A 19859-nucleotide genomic window follows, 5' to 3' on the forward strand; every position below is an offset into this window, starting at 1 on the left:
CAGACTGATGTGACTCAGCATGCAGGTGTGGACAGGCTGCTGACAGGGTTTCCCACTTATTTTTCAAGCAATCAACCAAAACGTGTGTTATTCTGAAAAATCTTCACCAGAATTGCAACCTTTTTTTTTTTTTGCTTTTTAAGTTTTCAGACACCAGGAACATTTGGCTGTTACTTCAAACAAGAGATTCAAAAGCTTCCAATTCATACATTAGGATACAACATAGAGACATTTATTTCTTGTTTCAATACCAAAACCATGTGGTTGACCCAACCCCCCCACCCCCACACACGCCCAACAACCCCAGAAAGCAGCATTGTTCTTTAATAACTAAAAATGGAAAACAAACTAAAAAAAAAAAAACAGCAGATCAGCTCCTGTGATGCCCCCTTCTGTCCATTTCTTTTTGTCCTGTGGTCCATTCATCCAAACATCCAGCCCATAAAGTAATAATGCACAGGTGAGTGTCTGTGTGCATTTGTGTGAAAATATCATTTGTAACAAAAACAGAATTAATCTTTTGGTTTCAAACACTGACCAAAGTGGAGTCAGCGTCTGTGTTGACAACAATGCGCCCTCACAAAGCCGACTGTCTGCAGGAGTCCTTGTTTTTCTTCTTCTTTCCGCTTCCCATCATGGACACAAACACACGCACACACACAGCTGGGGAGTTTTGTCTTGTGCTGTAAATCCTCAAAGGGTTGTTGATTAGCACAGAGGGCTGCACTGTAATTCTTGGCTGGGTAAGAGTTTTCAAAAGGCAAGGGGGGTGAAATTGTTGTGGCGGCTCCTATTCAACGGCCATTTTTCGACTCTGTGTGGCCTCGCAGAATTCGATTCATGGCTCGTGGACGTGCAGCGGGATGCTGATGAAGTTCCTCCGTTACGACTGAGCCAGAACCAAAATGTGACAGTTAATACAAAACAGGGAAGAATAAAAGAAAAGAGTAACATCATTCTTGTGTTCTTCACCTTTGCACTTGGTCACTTTTTAAATTCCATATATTTATATCCATATATATTTATATATATATATATTTATATATTCTTTTTACAGTTAAAAACACCATTGATTTGACAGACTATTTGGTTTCTTTTTGTCTAAGTAGAAGTGTTTCTCTTGTTTTGTTAATAAATGCATGTAAATGTTTTTTTTTTTCCATACTGTCAGTCTGTGAAAAGGTGGTCACTGGAGAAGTGTTTGTATGCTTTTATCCATAACAGTATGCATATCCTTTTTAATAATTTCCTTTTTTTTTTTTCAATCCACATTTACAGAACACCACTGGTCCGTCATAGAGTGTCAAACCAAAATTGAGTGTCCTAAATGTTTGTCATTTCATTGGCCGGTTGGTCCCAAGTCTCTGTGCGATAGGCTGGGGCTGAGTAGCTGGGTCTGCGTGGGTCCGTTACAGCTAAGCCCCCCAGCGCCTCCTCCGGTGAGGTTCAGGAAGCAAACAGTTTCTCTGGCCTCCACCTGTGCAGCTGTGGATCCATTGCTGGTAATCCCACCCTCCTCCTGCTTCCTGTGAGCCAGCGCCAGCGCCCTGAGCTGCTCCTGCGCCTCCTCCAGCAGCAGCGCCACCTCGTCCTGCTGCTGTCCAACGGCGGACGAGCAGGAGGACGAAAACAGCCTGACGGCCTTCTCCCTTCTCTCTGCCTTGCAGGGTGTGACTTCACAGGTGACTGACAACGCTGTGGGTGCCGGGGTGACACTGGTTTGCATACATGACACCTCGTCGTCAAGGTGACACTGGACGGAGGGGATGATGGGGATGGAGCAGGAGCGGAACGGGGGAGGAGGGGAGTGGCTTTGACGGCGGTCAGGTCTCCTCAGGCTGCGGGTGGTGGGAACGGGTTCGTTGTGCTCAGGTGGAAGGCAAAGGCCTGAGCCCACCTCCGCACGGCCACGCCAAGGCAACGCCAACTTAGTCTCCATGGAAACAGGAGTTTGCATATGTACAAAGGCATCTTCGCTGGAGTCGTTGCGCTGGTTCTCCACCTGCATCTGAACACTGGAGGAGATGGAGACAAACAAGACAAGAGGCAGGGAGAGGAGAGAAGTTGAAAAGGTTATTCAACTGAAGAAAAACTTCCACGCTTCACTCGGAAAAAAAAAAAAAAAAAGTCATTGTGTCTGGTGTGTGTTTTCAGCTCGATCGTCTTTTCAAACGCCCACGCTGGAACTCTGGCAGAATGCACAGAGGCACAGTTCTCCGCCCTGTGTCATCTCACAGGCTAACCAAGGATGCGGAGGGGGGGGGGATGAGTCCGACTTCTGTCTTTCTTCTCTTTATAGCCGACTTTAAATACCCACAAAAAAACCTCAAAAAATCGCAACTCCCTTATATAAGAAAGGAGGAAACGGAGACGTCTATTTTATTGATTTTAATAAGTCAAAGCATGTTAAGAGTGTGGGAACTCTGAGCAATTCATCGCGTGTGCTCATTTCTGATTCTATTTTATTCTTTTCTTTTATAAAGCGCAGAGTAAAACAAGTCAAGATAACTTATTGAGACTCTTCTCAGAGATGGTGTAACGGTGCTGATTTAAGATCAAAAAGGCAAACGTTTAGAATCTATTGCATTGTACTCTCCGTCATGCCTCTGAGTGCATCCATCTCTTTGTTCCTCGCATGTTCTTTCCCCTTCACAGCCGGATCTCCTGCGCTACGCTGCCTGGCTGCAACGCGTTCATTGTGTTCACCTTGTTGCTTCTGTGCTGTTTGTCGCTTTCACTTTCAGCTTATGCTCAGCCTGAAGTGTTCGTTTTGCCACCGTTGCTTTGACATAATTTCTAATCACATTCACATGTAGGAAGCAAAACGATGACAGAATGGCACCCTGATAATTGGTAAAAGTAAGACTTAACGAGCAATGAGTGAGGAACCAGATGTCTAAATATTACAGTGATGGGGATTTCAAAAGCAGAGGTCAAAGTGTTGCAGACATAAGGGAGGGTCCAGCAAAACTCGTGTAAAGAAAAGTCCAAGATCTAAAATATTTAGGGCCAGGTGAGTTAACTCGTTATCATCGCGTTAACTCGTTAATTAATTAACGCCGATAAATATTTTATCGCGCATTAACACAGTTTTTATTTTTATTTTAAAAAAAAATTATTTTGTAAAAGTCTGTTGCTTACAGGCTTTTATTTTGTAAAAGAAAGTAATTGGCGGATCCACCAAACATGGAGAAGGGTATACGGAACTTTTACTCGGCCATTTTCATTTGAAAGTTCTTCCAGACGGCGGAGTCGACAGAACCAAAGTCATCTGTAAACACAGCCAAGTTGAATTGTCTTCTCAGCGTAGTAGTTCCAGTCTAAAATATCACTTAAAGGCAAAACACACAACTGATAGCAGCAAGTCATTCAAGGAAACAGACAGTGGAGCGTGGCTTCTACATAAAAACTACAGAAAGATCTTGATGTTAAAAGTGTGTTTGCACAACAAATGTTATGGCACTTTCATTCATATGGCAGCACATTTAAAATAAAACTAAATGCTAAAAGATATACACTACTTTTGAATTCATTTTTGGATTTTATGTACAAATGCGATTAATTGTGATTAATCAGGGAAATCATGTGATTAATTAGATTAAACATTTTAATCGTTGCCCAGCCCTAAAAATATTCCAACTTGACTGAATGCAAAGTGGACCAACATACTGACTGAAAGTGTGCAAAGACTCCAGAAAACAAGCATCTCTTCCTCATCCCTACTCTGTGCTCAGGGAATGGCTTCTAAGGAAGATTCCTCCACACAGAACACTATAACTTCATCAACGCAGACAACACACCCTCTGTGTGAACTACACTGGACATCCAATCATCTGAAACATCTGTTATTGTTGTAATGTTATCACCAAAAGCTAAAGCAAAAGCTAGCTAAAGACTGTTAGCTATTTATTGTTAGCTTAGCTTGCTAATAGGCTAATTAGAGATTTGTCATAGTTTTTTGCAAATTGCAAAGTTACTTTGAGGTAATTTATCCTCTTGAATTACATTATGATGACATCAGTTACAACGACAATACACTTAAACTGATCAGCAAACATTTTTTATAACCTAAGTGAGCTGCAGTGGCCAGTGGCTAATTTTGCTGCAGCTTAATGGGAAGTGATGGACCGTTGCCCAGTTCATGATTCCCTCAGAACTGAGTGTTTCTGTTCCCTACAGTTTTTAATCTTGTATAACATGAATCATTACCCTCTGCAGGGAACTAATTATCAGAATACACCCAGAACAGGGAAGACATCCACTGTAGGAAGGTGATGATTAACCCAAATAGCTACAGGTGTAGAATAATCCGCTAACTGCACACAGGTGAGGCTAAAACCAAAGCAGGGAGCAAAACTAATACAAGCGTACAAAGAGAGATATTTTATATAAGAAACAGAAGGTGACAAACCCTATAACGTGATTACGTGCCCATGTGGAAAGTCGGTAAAACCAGTAGGGAGTTAAAAGTACGCATTGCGGAGCATCGCAGCACTATTCGCTGTAAAAACCTTAACTATCCAGTTGCAGCACATTTTGTGGAAGCTGGTCATTCGGTTTCTGCGCTAAAACATATAGACATTGAAAAGGTATCTCTACCTAGACGGGGTGGTAACCTTGAACGTCTACTATCTCAGAGAGAAAATTATTATATTCATTCCCTTAGGACATTAATTCCTTTTGGTTTAAATGTGGAATTTGAACTGAAATGTTTTCTCTAACTAGACTCATTCTAGTTAGAGAAAACTCTGCAGGTCTGGACTCTTTTGATAGGTTGACAGGGTGATACAATGCTTTTCATGACGGCCCCTAGTGGCCTGATTTAAACATTGCAAGTATTGCATTAATTTAGTCTTCCCATCATGGGACTATATTGTATATAGACCACTTGGTATTTGGATCTTTTGCACTCACAGGGGCTGGTGTATGTTTATGTTTTTCTTTCAATACTTATAAATTGTCTAAATCTGTTACCTGTCCTTTTGACACTATTTGCCAATGTAAACATAATGTGATTGATTAATGTGTGACGAGACTCCACCTTGATTGGCAGGTGTCATGGGACTAATTAACTGATTGTTGTCAGCCAATCACAAACTAGAGGACAATTTATAAGGGGTGTCTTCACTTTGCTTGTGTAAAAACTTGTGTAAAAACTTGAGAAAGGCCACACTGGCCGAAACGTTGTTTGTGAAATAAAATTCAGCATGATGGACAAGAGTGTGCGGTATCTTCCCCTTCGAAGTGAACAAGTACCCGCTACCTGCACCTCGAAACTTCTGGTGTGCATTGGTTTCTTCCTCCAAAAATAGACAAACCCTATAAAACATGATTTTTTTTGGGTCACAACTGCCCTACTCTCCATTGTTAATAGCCTGTTTATTTGGTGTTGACTGTCACAGAAACACCTCTTCCAGGCTTTAGAATTGTGCATGTAGTGTTTTCTACACTCCAGGATACAAAATGAAAAATATACCCCCAGTTGGTTTCTGTACTTGTTTAATATGAACTTAGCTTTCAATCAAATGCTTTGTCATAACATAGCTGATTCAGAACTTTGAATGGTGCCTATCAGACTACACACTGGGCTGTACTGTGTGCAAATAAATAGTTTTGTGTTAAACTTAAATTACATTATTCAAAAGAGGACTTTCATGCATCCAACACTCGTTGGTACAGGTACGTCATATAAGCTTTCACTGTTGCCAGAAACTTGCTCACTGCTGTTGCTAAGCATCACAGCGACGCTTTGATCCTCTTGAGCATTAATCATACGCAGTGTTTCCCAATCCTGGTCCTCAGGGCCTAGATAAATGAACCCATTATCACGAAAAAAAAATAAAATAAAAATCATTGTTTTGAGATCACAGGATAATTATAGTTACTCAGTGTCTGGATCGTTTGATTAAACATTATTTCAGCTTCAAAGACTGCTGTTATGACCCCTTGAGAGGATTTATGACTGAAAATGAAGTTAAACCATAAATGTGTACGTTTGTTTACAGCCGATATAACAGCAAACAATATTTTCCTATTGTTGACAAACAAAGAGATAACAACACAAATGAACCCATTGTCATGACAAAACCAGCTCTGTCATCTTGAGATAGCTGAATAAATAAGGGCATTAAATGCAATGACTTTTGGTTTCACACAGGACACAAAGATCTGCTTTTGACCATTTCAACTGACTTCCTAAAACCTTTTTCTGCCTGAAAAGCCCCCCGAAGGCAAACTTCTGGTCTGCATTCTGTATCTGGGTCTCGATCCGGCTCCACAGATCCCTCACTTAATCTTTTTCTAACACCGAGCGTTCCCCTCAGTCTTATCAGTGTCGAAATCCACCGATAATCTGGAGCAGAGCCTCGTTAATTGTGTGTAATAATTCATAATCCTCTTCGAAGGATAGGTTTCTCAGCCATGTCAAAAAAGCAACTCGGTGTCACTTGTTACACCATCATCACACACATTTATAGTCTCTCCATCAAGGCTTTAAAAATAGAGCTGGGTGGAGAGGGTGCTTTTTAAGACTCAAAGGAAATCACTCCCTTGTTTTATCTCTGCAGTGTTTTTCCCGAGACATGAAAACCTCTCTGAAAACCACAGCTGAGATTTAGCAAGGCCCACAGAGAGGATCCTGCAAGTGATAAGAGAGGATGATGCGAGGCTACTAATTCCCCAGATAATATTCACAGACAAATCTCTCTTTTGATGTGCTGAAACATAATCAGATTGCAAAAATCTATGAAGCGCAGTTCAAATATAGACCCCAGAGCCATGCGGGAGCAGCCGGAGGGGTATCACATGGAGAGTGTGTGCAAGTGAAGGTGAGATAAGTGACCAGGCGTTTTCATTTTAATGGGAGCTCATTACAGGAACAAGTGGTAACAAGCATTTTTTATTAATCCACCGCCTTAAAGATCATTTCTGAACATATCCCATCTGTTTGTTGATAGATTCCAAGTAGAATCCTGGTGTAGACTGGAAAAAATCAAAGTCTTACCAAGTATATTTGTCTCATTTCTAGTCACAATAGCTCATTACACTTAATATAAGACACAACTGCCTAACAAGTACTATTTCAGCCAGATATAGGGACTTGTTTGAAGACATTACATCTGGAATATCTTGTTAAATGAAAAAGTCTTGAAAACAAATGGTTTTGAGTCGGATTTCATATGAAACAAGCTTTTTTTGACATTTGAAGATGTTTTCAAGCTAATTTCAAGATCACTTTTAAAGTCCTAAATATCACATCTTATTTCAAGAAATCTTCACAAGCTGATTTTCACTAGTTCCATTGGCAGATTTTTTTGCTTATTTCCAGCAAAAACGTCTCGTATCTGTTGTTTTTCTTACTTATTTTTGGAGGGGCAGTTTTTCCAGTGTAATGGGATGAAATGACCCAGTGACACTGACATACGTACGAGACAAGCAACACATGTACAGAACATGTATGCAGGTGTTTACGTGCCTGTTTACGAGGTTGCGTTTGTCCAGCTGAAGGCTGTGTGTGTGATGTAGATCAGAGATACTCATTGCGCGGCTCCTCAAGCTTTAATTGGGGGCTCACACTCGCACAGTAGCTTATAACAATATGGTAACAATAACAATACATTTTTTCAAATAACACACAGCGAATACTGAACAGTATTAAGTGTTTTTATTAAGTTTGCGTTTTTTTGGTTTTAAGTATTATTTAAGGCTTAATGGTGTTTCCTAAAGGGGGCTCTGTTAAACCTGGCAACGCAGCCCGCTTAAACCACCTCACACTTGACCGCAGTGCACGCTAGCTCCTTTAGCCAGTGCGAGATGCAGGCACAATGGATCGGTTTTTAATTAAAAAAGGGCAAAAACCAGCACAAAATCCATGCTCATCCTGAATGTCTCACTATGATTACAACAACAAACTACAAATACAACATGAAGAAAGTCAAGGACATGCACGCCAGCTTCCGCTCATCCCAGTATTAAAGCTGCAGTCTGCAACTCTTTTTCAAGCATAATGCCTGGACCTGTCCGGGGATTCTGAAAGTAGTACATTAAATACCCCAATACAAAAAAAAGGAGTTCTCTAGGTCCCCTATATGTCCCGCTAGGTCCCTCCAAAGCCAGCAGGTTTGTTTACAAAATTGCAGACCGGACCGGTAAAAGGTAACCAATCAGGTTACGAGCTGGGCTCTGCTGCCTGTCAATCACCGATTGTGCACGCGCGATACAAGGTAGGCTCGTCCCCACGCTTATTTATCTAGACTATTGAACTTCATTACGGGCTAGTCTACTTACTGTGTCTTCCATGATCGCAAATGACAGGTGAGTTGATTAATGAGGAGTCGTGTAGGCGCATCTGGCGTGCACGTAGACGTGCACGAGTTCTCATGTGTTTTGATGGGGCGGGACAGGAAGTTGAATAACTTTTTATTTTTCGGTTAAAAAATAAGCATTTCTTGCATTTTGCGACTACGGAGGTCACCGTTTTCAACTTCAAGCGTTCTGATAGATCATGTAAACTCTTAAAATGCCAAAAATTAGAACTTTACGTATGACAACAACAAATCCTGCAGACTGCAGCTTTAAGGTATGTGGTCTGAATTGAACATGTATTGGCTGTGTTGTTTCTTTTTTTTGTGGGATGTTTTATATGTAGAAATGCATATTTCTACATATTTCTACCAAGGGACTTAGTATGTTGTTGTAAAAGTGGCTCTTCCCTTGATTTTGCTCTGCCAATGTGGCTCTTGTGAAAAAAATAGTGAGTCTCACTGATGTAGAAAATATTACACTCAGAATCTGTAAATTCACCCAAGCTCTCCATCAGCCATTTCAGAGACAGTTTTATCTTAAAATTGTAGCAACAAACACAGGACATTCGGTCTCCCTGTCAGCCATTTTGTTAGATAACACTGGCTTTCTCAAAGGAACCGGCATCCCTTCTTTTTCAGCCTTTTCTAACTGTCATATGCTATCTGCACACTCCTCTTTTAAATAATTTTACTTCTCTGCTGCTGTGTGTGTTTTTTTTTTAATGTTTCTATATTTTGAAACTCTCTCTCTGCTATTTCTGTCTCTGCATCCCTCTCAGTCTCCGTGCAGTCATGGTCAAATGTCTCCATGGCAACCCAGGCTATAACACTATGTTACATGGGTGGTGTCATGTGACTGTCCATCTGCTGTTGTGTGAAATCTTACTTATTAGAGTGAATGAGGGAGCAGGTGTGTGAGTGGTCTTAATGCATGTGTGTGAATGCCTGAATGACTAATATGGGGATTTTCCTCGTGTATTTATCTGCTCAGTTTGTTTACTGTTGCAGCATCTGTGCATGAGTGCGTGTCTGTATGATGGGGAGTTTTAATGGTGTGCAGTGGAGTGCATAGATGCTCTACTAACGGGGGTAAAAGTAAAGAAAAAAGCCCCAAGCAGAGCTACATTTCCACTGCAAAGGACTTTTACATAACCGGAGGACACGTGGACCAATTAAAGAACACCTAAGTGACACTCCAGATGAAAGGGAGACAGTTTGACTGGCTGGCACTGCGGGGAGTCAAACAAATGGTCCCTTTGAGAGACAAGAGGACACTTTGTTTTAACGGGAAACAACTTGGATCAATCAGAAGAAGTTTGAATTGGCCGGATGAGCAAGTTTGGTTTCACGGTGCTTGTATCAAATACTCGAGAAGGACGACTTTAACACCACGTTACATGGTGACGGCATACTACTACTACTTCTTTATTTATGAAGCACTTTAAAACAACAGTAGCTGCGACAAAGTGCTGTACAGACGAAAATCAATAAACATGCAAAATATAAAATTTGATATTCAAGTAGAACAAACTTGAGCAAATTTGACAGTAAATGGCAACCATTTATGGACTTTTTTGTGACAAAATACCCCCCCCCTTCTTTCTTCTTTTATTTCTTTATTTATTTCTATTATTTATGTCATTTATCTGTTATGTTTATGCAGACAGTTTAATCATCTTAAACAAATTTTCATTATATAGTCTATTTTGCCTTTTTTTTTTTCTGCAATCGTTTGTTCTTAAAACATAAAAATGTCATCTAAATCTAAGGGTGACTAAGGCACCGGCCAACTCCAAAGTAAAGAACGTTACAGTAACCGAGCCGAATTGTAATGAAGGCATGAATTACTGTTTCAAAATCTTGTCTTAAAAGAATTTGCTTAATCTTTGCCAGCTGCCTGAGATGATAGAAACAGGACTCGACCACTGCTCCAACCTGGCAATCTCATTTAAGATCACCGTCTATTATAAAACCCAAATTGGAAATTGTTTGGGTCCACCTTCAATTCTAAGGTTCCTCTAGTCCTTAGCAGGTCTCACAGTTCACTAAATATAACCTCAGATGAACAAGAACGAGATCTATTCAACAAAATCTAAGTGTGAAAAATCCACCCTGACAAATGCACCTGATTAAATGATCAAAAGCAAGTCTGACCACATCTGTAAAAGCAGAAGTTTAGTCAGTTTGCTGCTCTGCAGCATTCAGCTGTGTGTTAACACGATGCCAAGGAGGAAAGACATCAGCAGTGATCTCAGAGAAACAGTTGTGTTGGGTTATAAGTAGGGCTGGGCAACAATTAAATGTTTAATCTAATTAATCGCATGATTTCCCTGATTAATCACAATTAATCGCATTTGTACGCAAAATCCAAAAATGAATCCAAAAGTAGTGTATAGCTTTTAGCATTTAGTTTTATTTTAAATGTGCTGCCATATGAATGAAAGTGCCATAACATTTGTTGTGCAAACACACTTTTAACATCAGCATCTTTCTGTAGTTTTTATGTAGAAGCCTCGCTCCACTGTCTGTTTCCTTGAATGACTTGCTGCTATCAGTTGTGTGTTTTGCCTTTAAGTGATATTTTAGACTGGAACTACTACGCTGAGAAGACAATTCAACTTGGCTGTGTTTACAGATGACTTTGGTTCTGTCGACTCCGCTGTCTGGAAGAACTTTAAAATGAAAATGGCCAAGTAAAAGTTCCGTACCCTTCTCCATGTTTGGTGGATCCGCCGATTACTTTCTTTTCCGGTTTCACAGCAGACAGCAGCAGACTTTTACAAAATAAAAGCCTGTGAGCAACAGACTTTTACAATAATAAAATAAATAATAAAACGGGTGGTTTGTGGCGTAGTGGGTTGAGCAGGCGCTCCATGTACAAGAGGCTATAGTCCTCGCTGCAGCTGGCCCTGGTTCGAGTCCCGTATGTGCTGCGTGTTGTTCCCCCTCTCTCTGCCCCCTACTTCCTGTCTCTCTAAACTTTCCTATCCATTAAAGGCACAAAAGCCCCCCAAATGTATTTATTTTTAATAAAAACAATTTTATTTAAATGAATAAAACCTGCGTTAATGCGCGATAAAATATTTATCGGCGGTAAATAATTAACGAGTTAACGCGATAATAACGAGTTAACAAGCCCAGCCCTAGTTATAAGGCCATTTCCAAACTATCTGGAGTCCATCGTTCTGCACAGAGAAAGATTATTCACAAGTGGAAAACATTTAGAACATCAAAACATTTTGCATGCCTGCACTGAGTGTAGCAGAAACATGCTCATATATGTTTAATAGTGTTTAGTCCTATGTTTTTGCTCTTTTTTTAAGCATGAATGTAGGTCATGTGCAGCTTAATGCAGAGCTGGGACTGCTGGGACCTGGATGCCTGAAGTGAAGCTTGACAGTGCAGGTGGTTAAAGCACTGATTCATGATCCACCAAAAAAAATGGGTCAAAGCACAGCGTTTTTCACACTGAAATCATTTCACACTCATCCTTTTCATTTGCCCTGGCTGCCATGCATGCAGCGCTATGATTTAATTGTTGGTCTTCCTCTTAAGCCATCACATTAAAAAGCCAATAATCAGGAATTAGCACCGGTGTAACAGTAAGTCAGAGGAAACATGCAGATGTGCAGTCTGCAGTACTGCAGACAACAACATAAAATGACCTTGTTTTTATCTTTGCTCAGCACATCGGAAAACAAAGGAATGGGCGGGGGTGGTGGTGGGGGGGTTACTGTAGGAAAAACAAAAAGCAGTATCTTTTTCTTTAAAGAAAAAACATAAACCAAAGTATTGGCTTTGAAATGATCCATTCTTGAAATGAAATCCAAAGCTTTTGTCTGTGGCACGTCTGCATCTTTCATTTAGTGGTTTTTTATTGGAATGACTCAGCACTTGGAGGACGCAGCAAAGAGGAGAATCAGACAGACTGAGAGGGAGGAGTGGATGAAACCTTAAAATACCCTCAGTACACGCAAAGAAAAGGGTGTTAAAACAAGCCGAGGTGGCCCGTAGTACTCAATAATGCTATTAAATCAACGTACACTGGAAAAAAATAAGTAAAAAAACAACAAATGAAATTATATTTTGATTGAAATAAGCAAAACAATCTGCCAATGGAACTAGTGACAATCGGCTTGTCAAGATTTCTTGAAATAAGATGTGATATTTAGGACTTTTGAGTTAAAAGTGATCTTGAAATTAGTTTAAAAACCTCTTTAAATGAAAAAAAAGCTTGTTTCATGTGAAATATGACTCAAAACAATTTGTTTTCAAAACTATTTCACTTAACAAGATATTCAAGATGTATTGTATTGAAACAAGTCCCTATAGCTTGCTGAAATGGTACTTGTTAGGCAATTGTGTCTTATATCAAGTGTAATGAGATACTCTTTGAGAAAGAAAAATATATTTGGTAAGATTTAGATTTTTTCCATTGTAAACACACATTCAGAGACCAATTCGAGCTGATTTCTCACCCTTTTTGTGCTTCTGCCTCCTTCTCGGACGAGTCTACTTCCTGAAGGTGCTGGTAAGCGGGGCCTGAGTACTTGGACCCTCCTATCAGGTTCAGCCTTCCTCTGGGTACAGGTGGGGTCCTGCGAGGAGCTTTCTGGTCAGGGCTGTGAGACATGGACCCACTTCTGGGAAACAAAGAAAGGAAAATCAACTAATCGGGCCACTTTGAAATGACTGCTTGTCAGTTAGTTTTCTATTTCAAGAAAAAGTTTCACTCAGAACCAGTATCTGTGTGACTTATGTCACTAAAGTAACAAATACCCTCTTCACGCTGCCATCATATTTGGAGTTTAGGTTTAATTTTTTGCACAAAAACCCCACTTTGGAGCCCCATTCATATTTAAATCAGCGGTTTTGAAGGATAGATTTGCCTTCTTAGAGTCAGGCTCATAAGACGACTGACAGTTTTTCATTTCTGCTTACAAAGAAGATATTTTTCCAAAACACAGAATTAATCTCAGCCATTTTTTTTCTAGGCTTGGTTTCCCAGCACTCTCAGCTGCTCTGACAATAGTGTCCAAATCTTTGTATGAGACAGCGTGATGGCAAACAAACAAACCCAGATCGTCCGCTAAGGATGTGATTTGTGGCGCAGACTGGCAGCATCAACAACGCTCTTCGCAGAGAGACAGCTAAATGAGGAGAGAGAAGTCTTGCAGGAGTTTAGTCAGAAGGTTAGGGAGGTGTGTTTTGAGGGCTGTCAGGCTGTATTTCTGCTTTTGTCTGGGAAAAAGGGCGATTCACCTCCAACTGCTTTAGTAGTTGCTTAGCAGTGATGGTTAGAAAGATATGAGTGTGTTGACAGGCTGCCAAGTGAATACCATTCGCTGTGATGAAAAGAGCAGGTAAAAAAAAAAAAAGCTTTTGCATATAATTTGCCAGTTTCCCATTGGATGAACAAAAGGTTAACTTTTAGAGCCATTGTCTTTATATACTAACAACCATACTGAGGCAAAACCATAGATTACATTCCTAAAAGGCTGAAAAATCTCAAGTCATTTTTCTATATACAGTGTAGTCTGACAGACTTCCATCTGTTATACAGTAGATAACAGAGAGTAAGTCATCTCTGCTGGTGTCGTCACCGTCGCTGGGCTCGTCCAACCCACTCTTCTTTCTGGAGGGTCCAATATTTCTGTTGCATCTCTCAAATAAACACCTGGGCTATGTTCGAAACCGCATACTACATGCTACATACTTCCATACTGCATACTGATCGATCAGACAGTATGCAGAGCGTTTACACACAATGTATTTCGCTCCTGCCCGAGCCGAAATCAGCCTGAAGCTGATTTTGCTTAAGCTCTAAACTCTGTAAATTTTAGCAACATTTGAAACATTTTCAGGCGAGACAGTAGTCGTTTAGATCCCCAACGTGTTGAAAATCTGACAAAAAAACGGCTATTTACAATTTTGTTCCCATGAATTTGGCGCTACTAAAGCTAGCCGTAATGAGCAACGCATTTCTGGTTATTTTCACAAAATAAAATACCCGTTGCCTTTTATCACAGGGAAAGCCATTACGATACAATCGGTGCTTTTGTTTTGAAAACAGGAAGTGAACCTACCCTCGTTGTAGCTAGCTTGAAACTGCCGTTTTGACAGGAAATGACGATCGGCGACGTCACGTTACGTTGCATCTTGGGTAGTTTGAGTATGAATAGTAACCTCATGATGCATACCCAACATTTCGAAGAATCTAGTATGCATCCGGGAACTTCTCGCTTACTCAAACTCGCATACTAACTCAAAAAGTTAGTATTAGTAGAAGAAGTAGGAGAAGTATGCGGCTTCGAACACAGCCCTGCTGTTCTTTGTCATGTGTGCCCTGAGGAACCGGCTGCAGGAAGTGGGCGCTGTGGCTCAGTAGGTGTGTAGTTAGAGCAGCTGTCCATCAATCAGAAGGTTGGTGGTTCAAATCACTGGTTTTCCAAGTCCACATAACCAAGTGTTTATGGTCGATAAACTCAAGCCCAATGCTTTTGATTATTGTCTACTACAGGGGTGGCCAATCCGCGGCTCTTTGCCTGGTTTCATGCGGCTCTTACGTTCATATCAAAATTTGTGTTTTTGGGGTTTTTTTATGTGCATGTTCGCTTCGTTTTAGTTCAATACGGCAGCGGTCTCCAACCTTTTTTTGCTCCATGAACCGGTTTAATGTCAGACAATATTTTCACGAAACGGCCTTTCAGGTGTGGCGGATAAATACAACAAAACAAAATAAGACGACCAACACAGACACTGTGGTATTTAGTAAATAAAAACCACTGTGTACTTGTATGTAACTTTATTAGCAGCGTCCTCCTGACGTAACGTCCTTTCTGCCTCCTAACGCTCTCTGGTCGCTATGGTGACACTCAAACACGCCTTCAAAATGCAGCTTTTATTTTTCTTAGCGGTCACAGCCTCTTCTTCTGTCTCCTCACTGGGAAGAAGCTCTCCCAGTGAGGAGAATTGGCTCTATATGAATGAATTGGATTATTTTGAAAATAATTATGATTACAATTAATTGAATTCCAATTGGCTTGAATTGGACTTTATTATCTAAGTGCCTTGAAATGACATTTGTTGTATTTGGCGCTTTATAAATAAAACTGAATTGAATTGAATCTTCCGACCTGTTGGCGTTGACCATTTAACACGCTGAACTTTGAAAGCAAGAAGTCCTGAAGTCTGATTTAAACATTAAGTGTCGAGTTGGGAGGGAGAATCTATGGTTTGATGTTTGATGTAGGAACCTGACCCACGGGAGCTTCCTGCCTTCTTGCTCAGCAAGGTGAACGTGCATGCTGATGTGCATTGAAATAGAAACTGCTGCCTTGGAACAAGATGTAAATTCCAACTCTGTCTGCAGCGGGCTGGTGTTTGTGTGTTTGAGTCACTGACGAACAAGCCCAGCCAGCAGCGAGAAAAGCTTACTGAGACTTAGAGGTCTGTGCTGGCTCATGTGGCTTCCATTTTATCTCTGTCCTATCTCCTCTGTGCTCATGACTGTTATAGATATGCTTATTAACGTGTTTATAGCTTTAATTATAATTACTATCATTCTTCTGGAAATCAGCAATTAGCTTTGGCTGCACTGTAATGTGGATAATTCAATTTCTCTCTTCACAGTCCATGATTACGGCAAAGGACACTGAAGTTGCCCATTGTTGATATAATCTGCATTTTTTTCCCCTGCAGTGAACGGAGCAAAAGCTGTATTTCGGGCACAAAAATTGTACCTGCGTATGTCTGCGTGTGCAATTAAATGTCATACCTGAAATGTCTCGCTGTGCTTCTGGAGCTGTTGGATGCTGAGGTGGTGATATTGCAGTGTGCAAAGCTGGACTCGCACACGTTACCCTGGCGAGAGGTGGAGGGCCGCTTGCAATACTGGGAACACAAAAGGGAACAAAAAAAAGGTGTTTACATGCAGTTCACAGAAAGAAATGCTTCAGATACAATTCAAAGCTTGTATTTCTATGGCATGCAGCAGAAACTCACTCCTAAAGGAGGATATATTAAGATTTTTGGCTACCTTCGTTGTTTTTCTCACCTCATCTCAGGAGTTTATTCTGGGACCTCAATATTAGTCTAAATGGACCCAGTTTACATCTATATCTTATCTTTTCAGGGACCAAGGTATATGAGAGGCTACTGACAGGTTGATAAAACTGAGAGTAGAAAGGCGTTTGGCTGTGTCATAACTCTCAAAGCTACTGTGAAGGATGGAGATGCCACAGATGCTTGTGAGTCAAAATGTTGCAATATCCCCCCCAAAAAAGGAGAAACACATTTCGGCATTTATACTGAAAGTAAAAAGCATGCAGAATACAATTTCATGTCATTGTTTGGTTATTTTTCTGTGCCACAAATAATAACCAAGTAATTTGGAACACATCCAGAATCTACGGTAGTTAGTTAAGGTACTTACTACTACTTATAACACATGTTAAAGGGACTGATAAATCAATCAATCAATCAATCAATCAATCAATCAATCAATCAATCAATCAATCAATCAATCAATCAATCAATCAATCAATATCCTTTCTTTCATAAATTATGTAAATAACAACGAATCTCTCTTGTTGCAATGGAAAACTTCTCAAATCTGGACGACAAGGAAACATTACTTAAGCACAAACTCTAAGAGTAGCACAGAAATAAACACAATCTTTTTAATCCAACTCAAGCATTCATGTGCAGTTTTTTTTAGGAATTCCATCACTAAAGTCCCTTTTCCACTAGTCAAAAACACAAAACAAAACAGAAAACATCTGGTTAACATCTGGCCTTTGAGTGCAGTTGGAGAGGGTTGACATTTGGTCAAAACCTTGCAATGGTCACATGTTTTTCTTGGCTCTGAGGGGAACATAACACAAAGGTGCGCAAGCTAGTTTTTTTTTAACTTGGGGTGCTTTTATAAACACATAATGTACTGACTGACTTCTAATATGGAAGCTGTACACAAAGAAACGAGACGAGTTGGACGTCCAGTCAGGTTAAAACAAATTTTGGTTGTTGTCATTTTATACCATGTATTGTAAAAATATGACTCCCTGTTCTCTACCCTATAAGTTTACCCTGATTCTGACAATTTTGCAGGTAATTTCATAGATGCAAAAAGCTTCTAATTAGGACGGTCAGTAAATTTTAATTACACTAACCCTCATGACTGTGTAATTCATCAATTGTAATATTATGCCAAAGCAAAGCCAGCTTTGAGTCGGGCTAAAGTGAAAAATTTTATTGCTGCTTGGGGAAATCTACGGAGCACAGGGAAAAAAAAATGATGGGTGAAAAAAAAAAAAAGGACAGACTTTCCCGAAAACTTTCTCCAGATCATATGACATCTTGCGATACTTTGTTCTCGGGATCTCGCAAAAAGTTTCTCGGGATCTCCCAAAGGTTTCTTGAGATCTCACAAAGGTTTCTCAAGATCTCACAAAAGTTTCTCGGGATCTCGCAAATGTTTCTCGAGATCTCACAAATGTTTCTCGAGATCTCACAAAAGTTTCTCGGGATCTCGCAAATGTTTCTCGAGATCTCACAAATGTTTCTCGGGATCTCACAAAAGTTTCACGAGATCTCGCAAAAAAGTTTTCGGGATCTCGCCCCCCCCAGTGTCCCCTAGAGGGCTCCGTAAAAAACAGAATTTTCTGTAAAGTATTTCTTAAAGTGAAATGACAGTTTAACTTTAAATAGATGGAAAATAACAAGCAAAACATACTTGAAGTGGCGTGCTGATTATATCAACAACATATCTGGTATGCTTTGCCCATGAGCTGACAATATTATATATATCGAACCTTTAGATATATAGTTTTAAACATTTGAAATTGACTTAACTCATGTTCATGCTCATCATAATATGTCAAACTAGTTTTCTGCCTGATCTTCTCTGTAAGTTGCAGCTACAATAAATAAGTCCAAAATAACCACAGAGTCAATGATAAGACTTTTCAATGCCAGGAGTCATCACTGATGAGGGAGTCTGTGCATTTAAGTTCTCAGGGTTTCTTTTGGACATAAAACCCATCAAGAATCATCTGCATAGAGCAAGATTTTAAACCCTTAAACAGAGAGTGATGAGTTTCACAGGAAAAGCTCACATGCACAGTCTACAGGACTTTAGATGCTGTTGAAATAAATTCAACAAGCTGCCTATTAAAGGTTACAGTCTAGCATTAGGATGAGCCTGTGCTTTATTGTGCAGGGTTTATACTACTGTATCTCACAATCTTATGTAATACGTCTTTTGGTGACCTCTTGAACCTGAAACAGATCCCTCAAATGTGCCACATTTTGTTCAGAAATGCTTTCTTCCTCTAATACTGCTGTATACGTTCCACTTTATTGCTTTTGATCCCCTTTCCCACTGATCCTTCCTTTTTCCCCACCTCCCCCGCCTCCTTTCCTTCCGTAAAACTTCCTGACAGGATACCTAAATAAGCTCCACTGTGGTGCAATGTAGGTCCCAGGCTCTTTCTTTTAAATCTCTCGATGCTCATCTTTGTCCCCGGAGACACAGATATGCAATGAAACAAAGCAGTTCTTTGATTCCGCACCTCAGAATATGCTTGACAAGGCAACCTCACTCAGTTACACAGCAGCTCATCTGCTGTGAATTCCTCAAAAGAATACAGACGCCACAAGAAAGTGTTTTTAACTTTCAACTTTTAAAAGCCCAAAGGATGTTGAGGGAGTGCTGGCTGGGATCAGGTTCTGCCACATGCACCTATATCTGGGGTTTGGTCTGTGTGGAAGAGACAGTTTTCTCTCTTCAGCATCATCTCATCTCATTAAAATGTCATCTTGACAGTAACATCAAGACTTTTGTAACACAAGTTGAGGGAGACCTACTTTTGTGAAATTCCTTGCTCCAAAGTACATTTATGTCTTTTCTTAAGACTCAGTTTCTGGTTTGATGTCTGACTAACAAGGCTGTCACTGATACAATCCCTTACAAAGAATCCCTGCAGGACACCAACCTCATTAGCATCCCACATGCTGTCATGGTGATACCATTCAGTGTTTGGAGGCTAATTTGGACGCCTAAAACCACCGCCGTCTTTTCTTCTGAATGTTGAACACACACACACATATGAAGAAAATGGGATTCTAAAAACTGAAATATGACTTTCAGACTGATAGAAGACTTGAAATAGCTGAACTATTGACATGTTACCATTGTACAAACATCTGTGAATTGTCAAATTCATGTAAGAAAAAGCAAAAGACTTAATCTGCCGAGAAGATGTCGACCCATAACGACCACGTGTGAAGTGTTGCTCCTGCAAGCAGCAGGAAGGGAATAAAAACTCAGGTGAAGGTTTCCAAATCAGACCTGATATCATTCTCAAGTCTTTGCTTCACAAGGCCATAAAATCCTCAGAAGGAGGAGGGAGGGTGCAGGGGCGATGGCTCGGTTACGTCACTAGAGGTGGGTAGTAACGAGTTACATTTACTTGAGTATGTTTTTGAAAAAATGATACTTCTAGGAGTAGTTTTTAATCTCTATACTTTTTACTTTTACTTGAGTAGATTTGTGCA

At 40.2% G+C, this 19859-nt stretch overlaps 1 protein-coding gene across 2 annotated transcripts in view; it reads right to left on the reverse strand.

Moving 5' to 3' along the window:
* Positions 1-306: 306 nt before the first annotated feature.
* nrg3a (neuregulin 3a) overlaps positions 307-19859 on the reverse strand; it is a 555008-nt gene continuing 535455 nt past the window's right edge. Inside the window, exons 7-9 of one of the 2 annotated variants that reach the window (XM_075480968.1) lie at positions 16081-16196; positions 12782-12943; positions 307-2015 (exon numbers count right to left, since the gene is read on the reverse strand). In XM_075480968.1, the coding sequence (XP_075337083.1) occupies positions 1340-2015; positions 12782-12943; positions 16081-16196 (954 nt within the window). In that variant the 3' untranslated portion in view covers positions 307-1339. Of the gene's footprint in view, positions 2016-12781; positions 12947-16080; positions 16197-19859 lie in introns of both variants that reach the window. The other variant, XM_075480960.1, reaches the window with a different exon arrangement.

The sequence above is a fragment of the Odontesthes bonariensis genome, chromosome 2, assembly GCF_027942865.1.
Source record: "Odontesthes bonariensis isolate fOdoBon6 chromosome 2, fOdoBon6.hap1, whole genome shotgun sequence".
Classification (NCBI taxonomy): Eukaryota; Metazoa; Chordata; class Actinopteri; order Atheriniformes; family Atherinopsidae; genus Odontesthes; species Odontesthes bonariensis.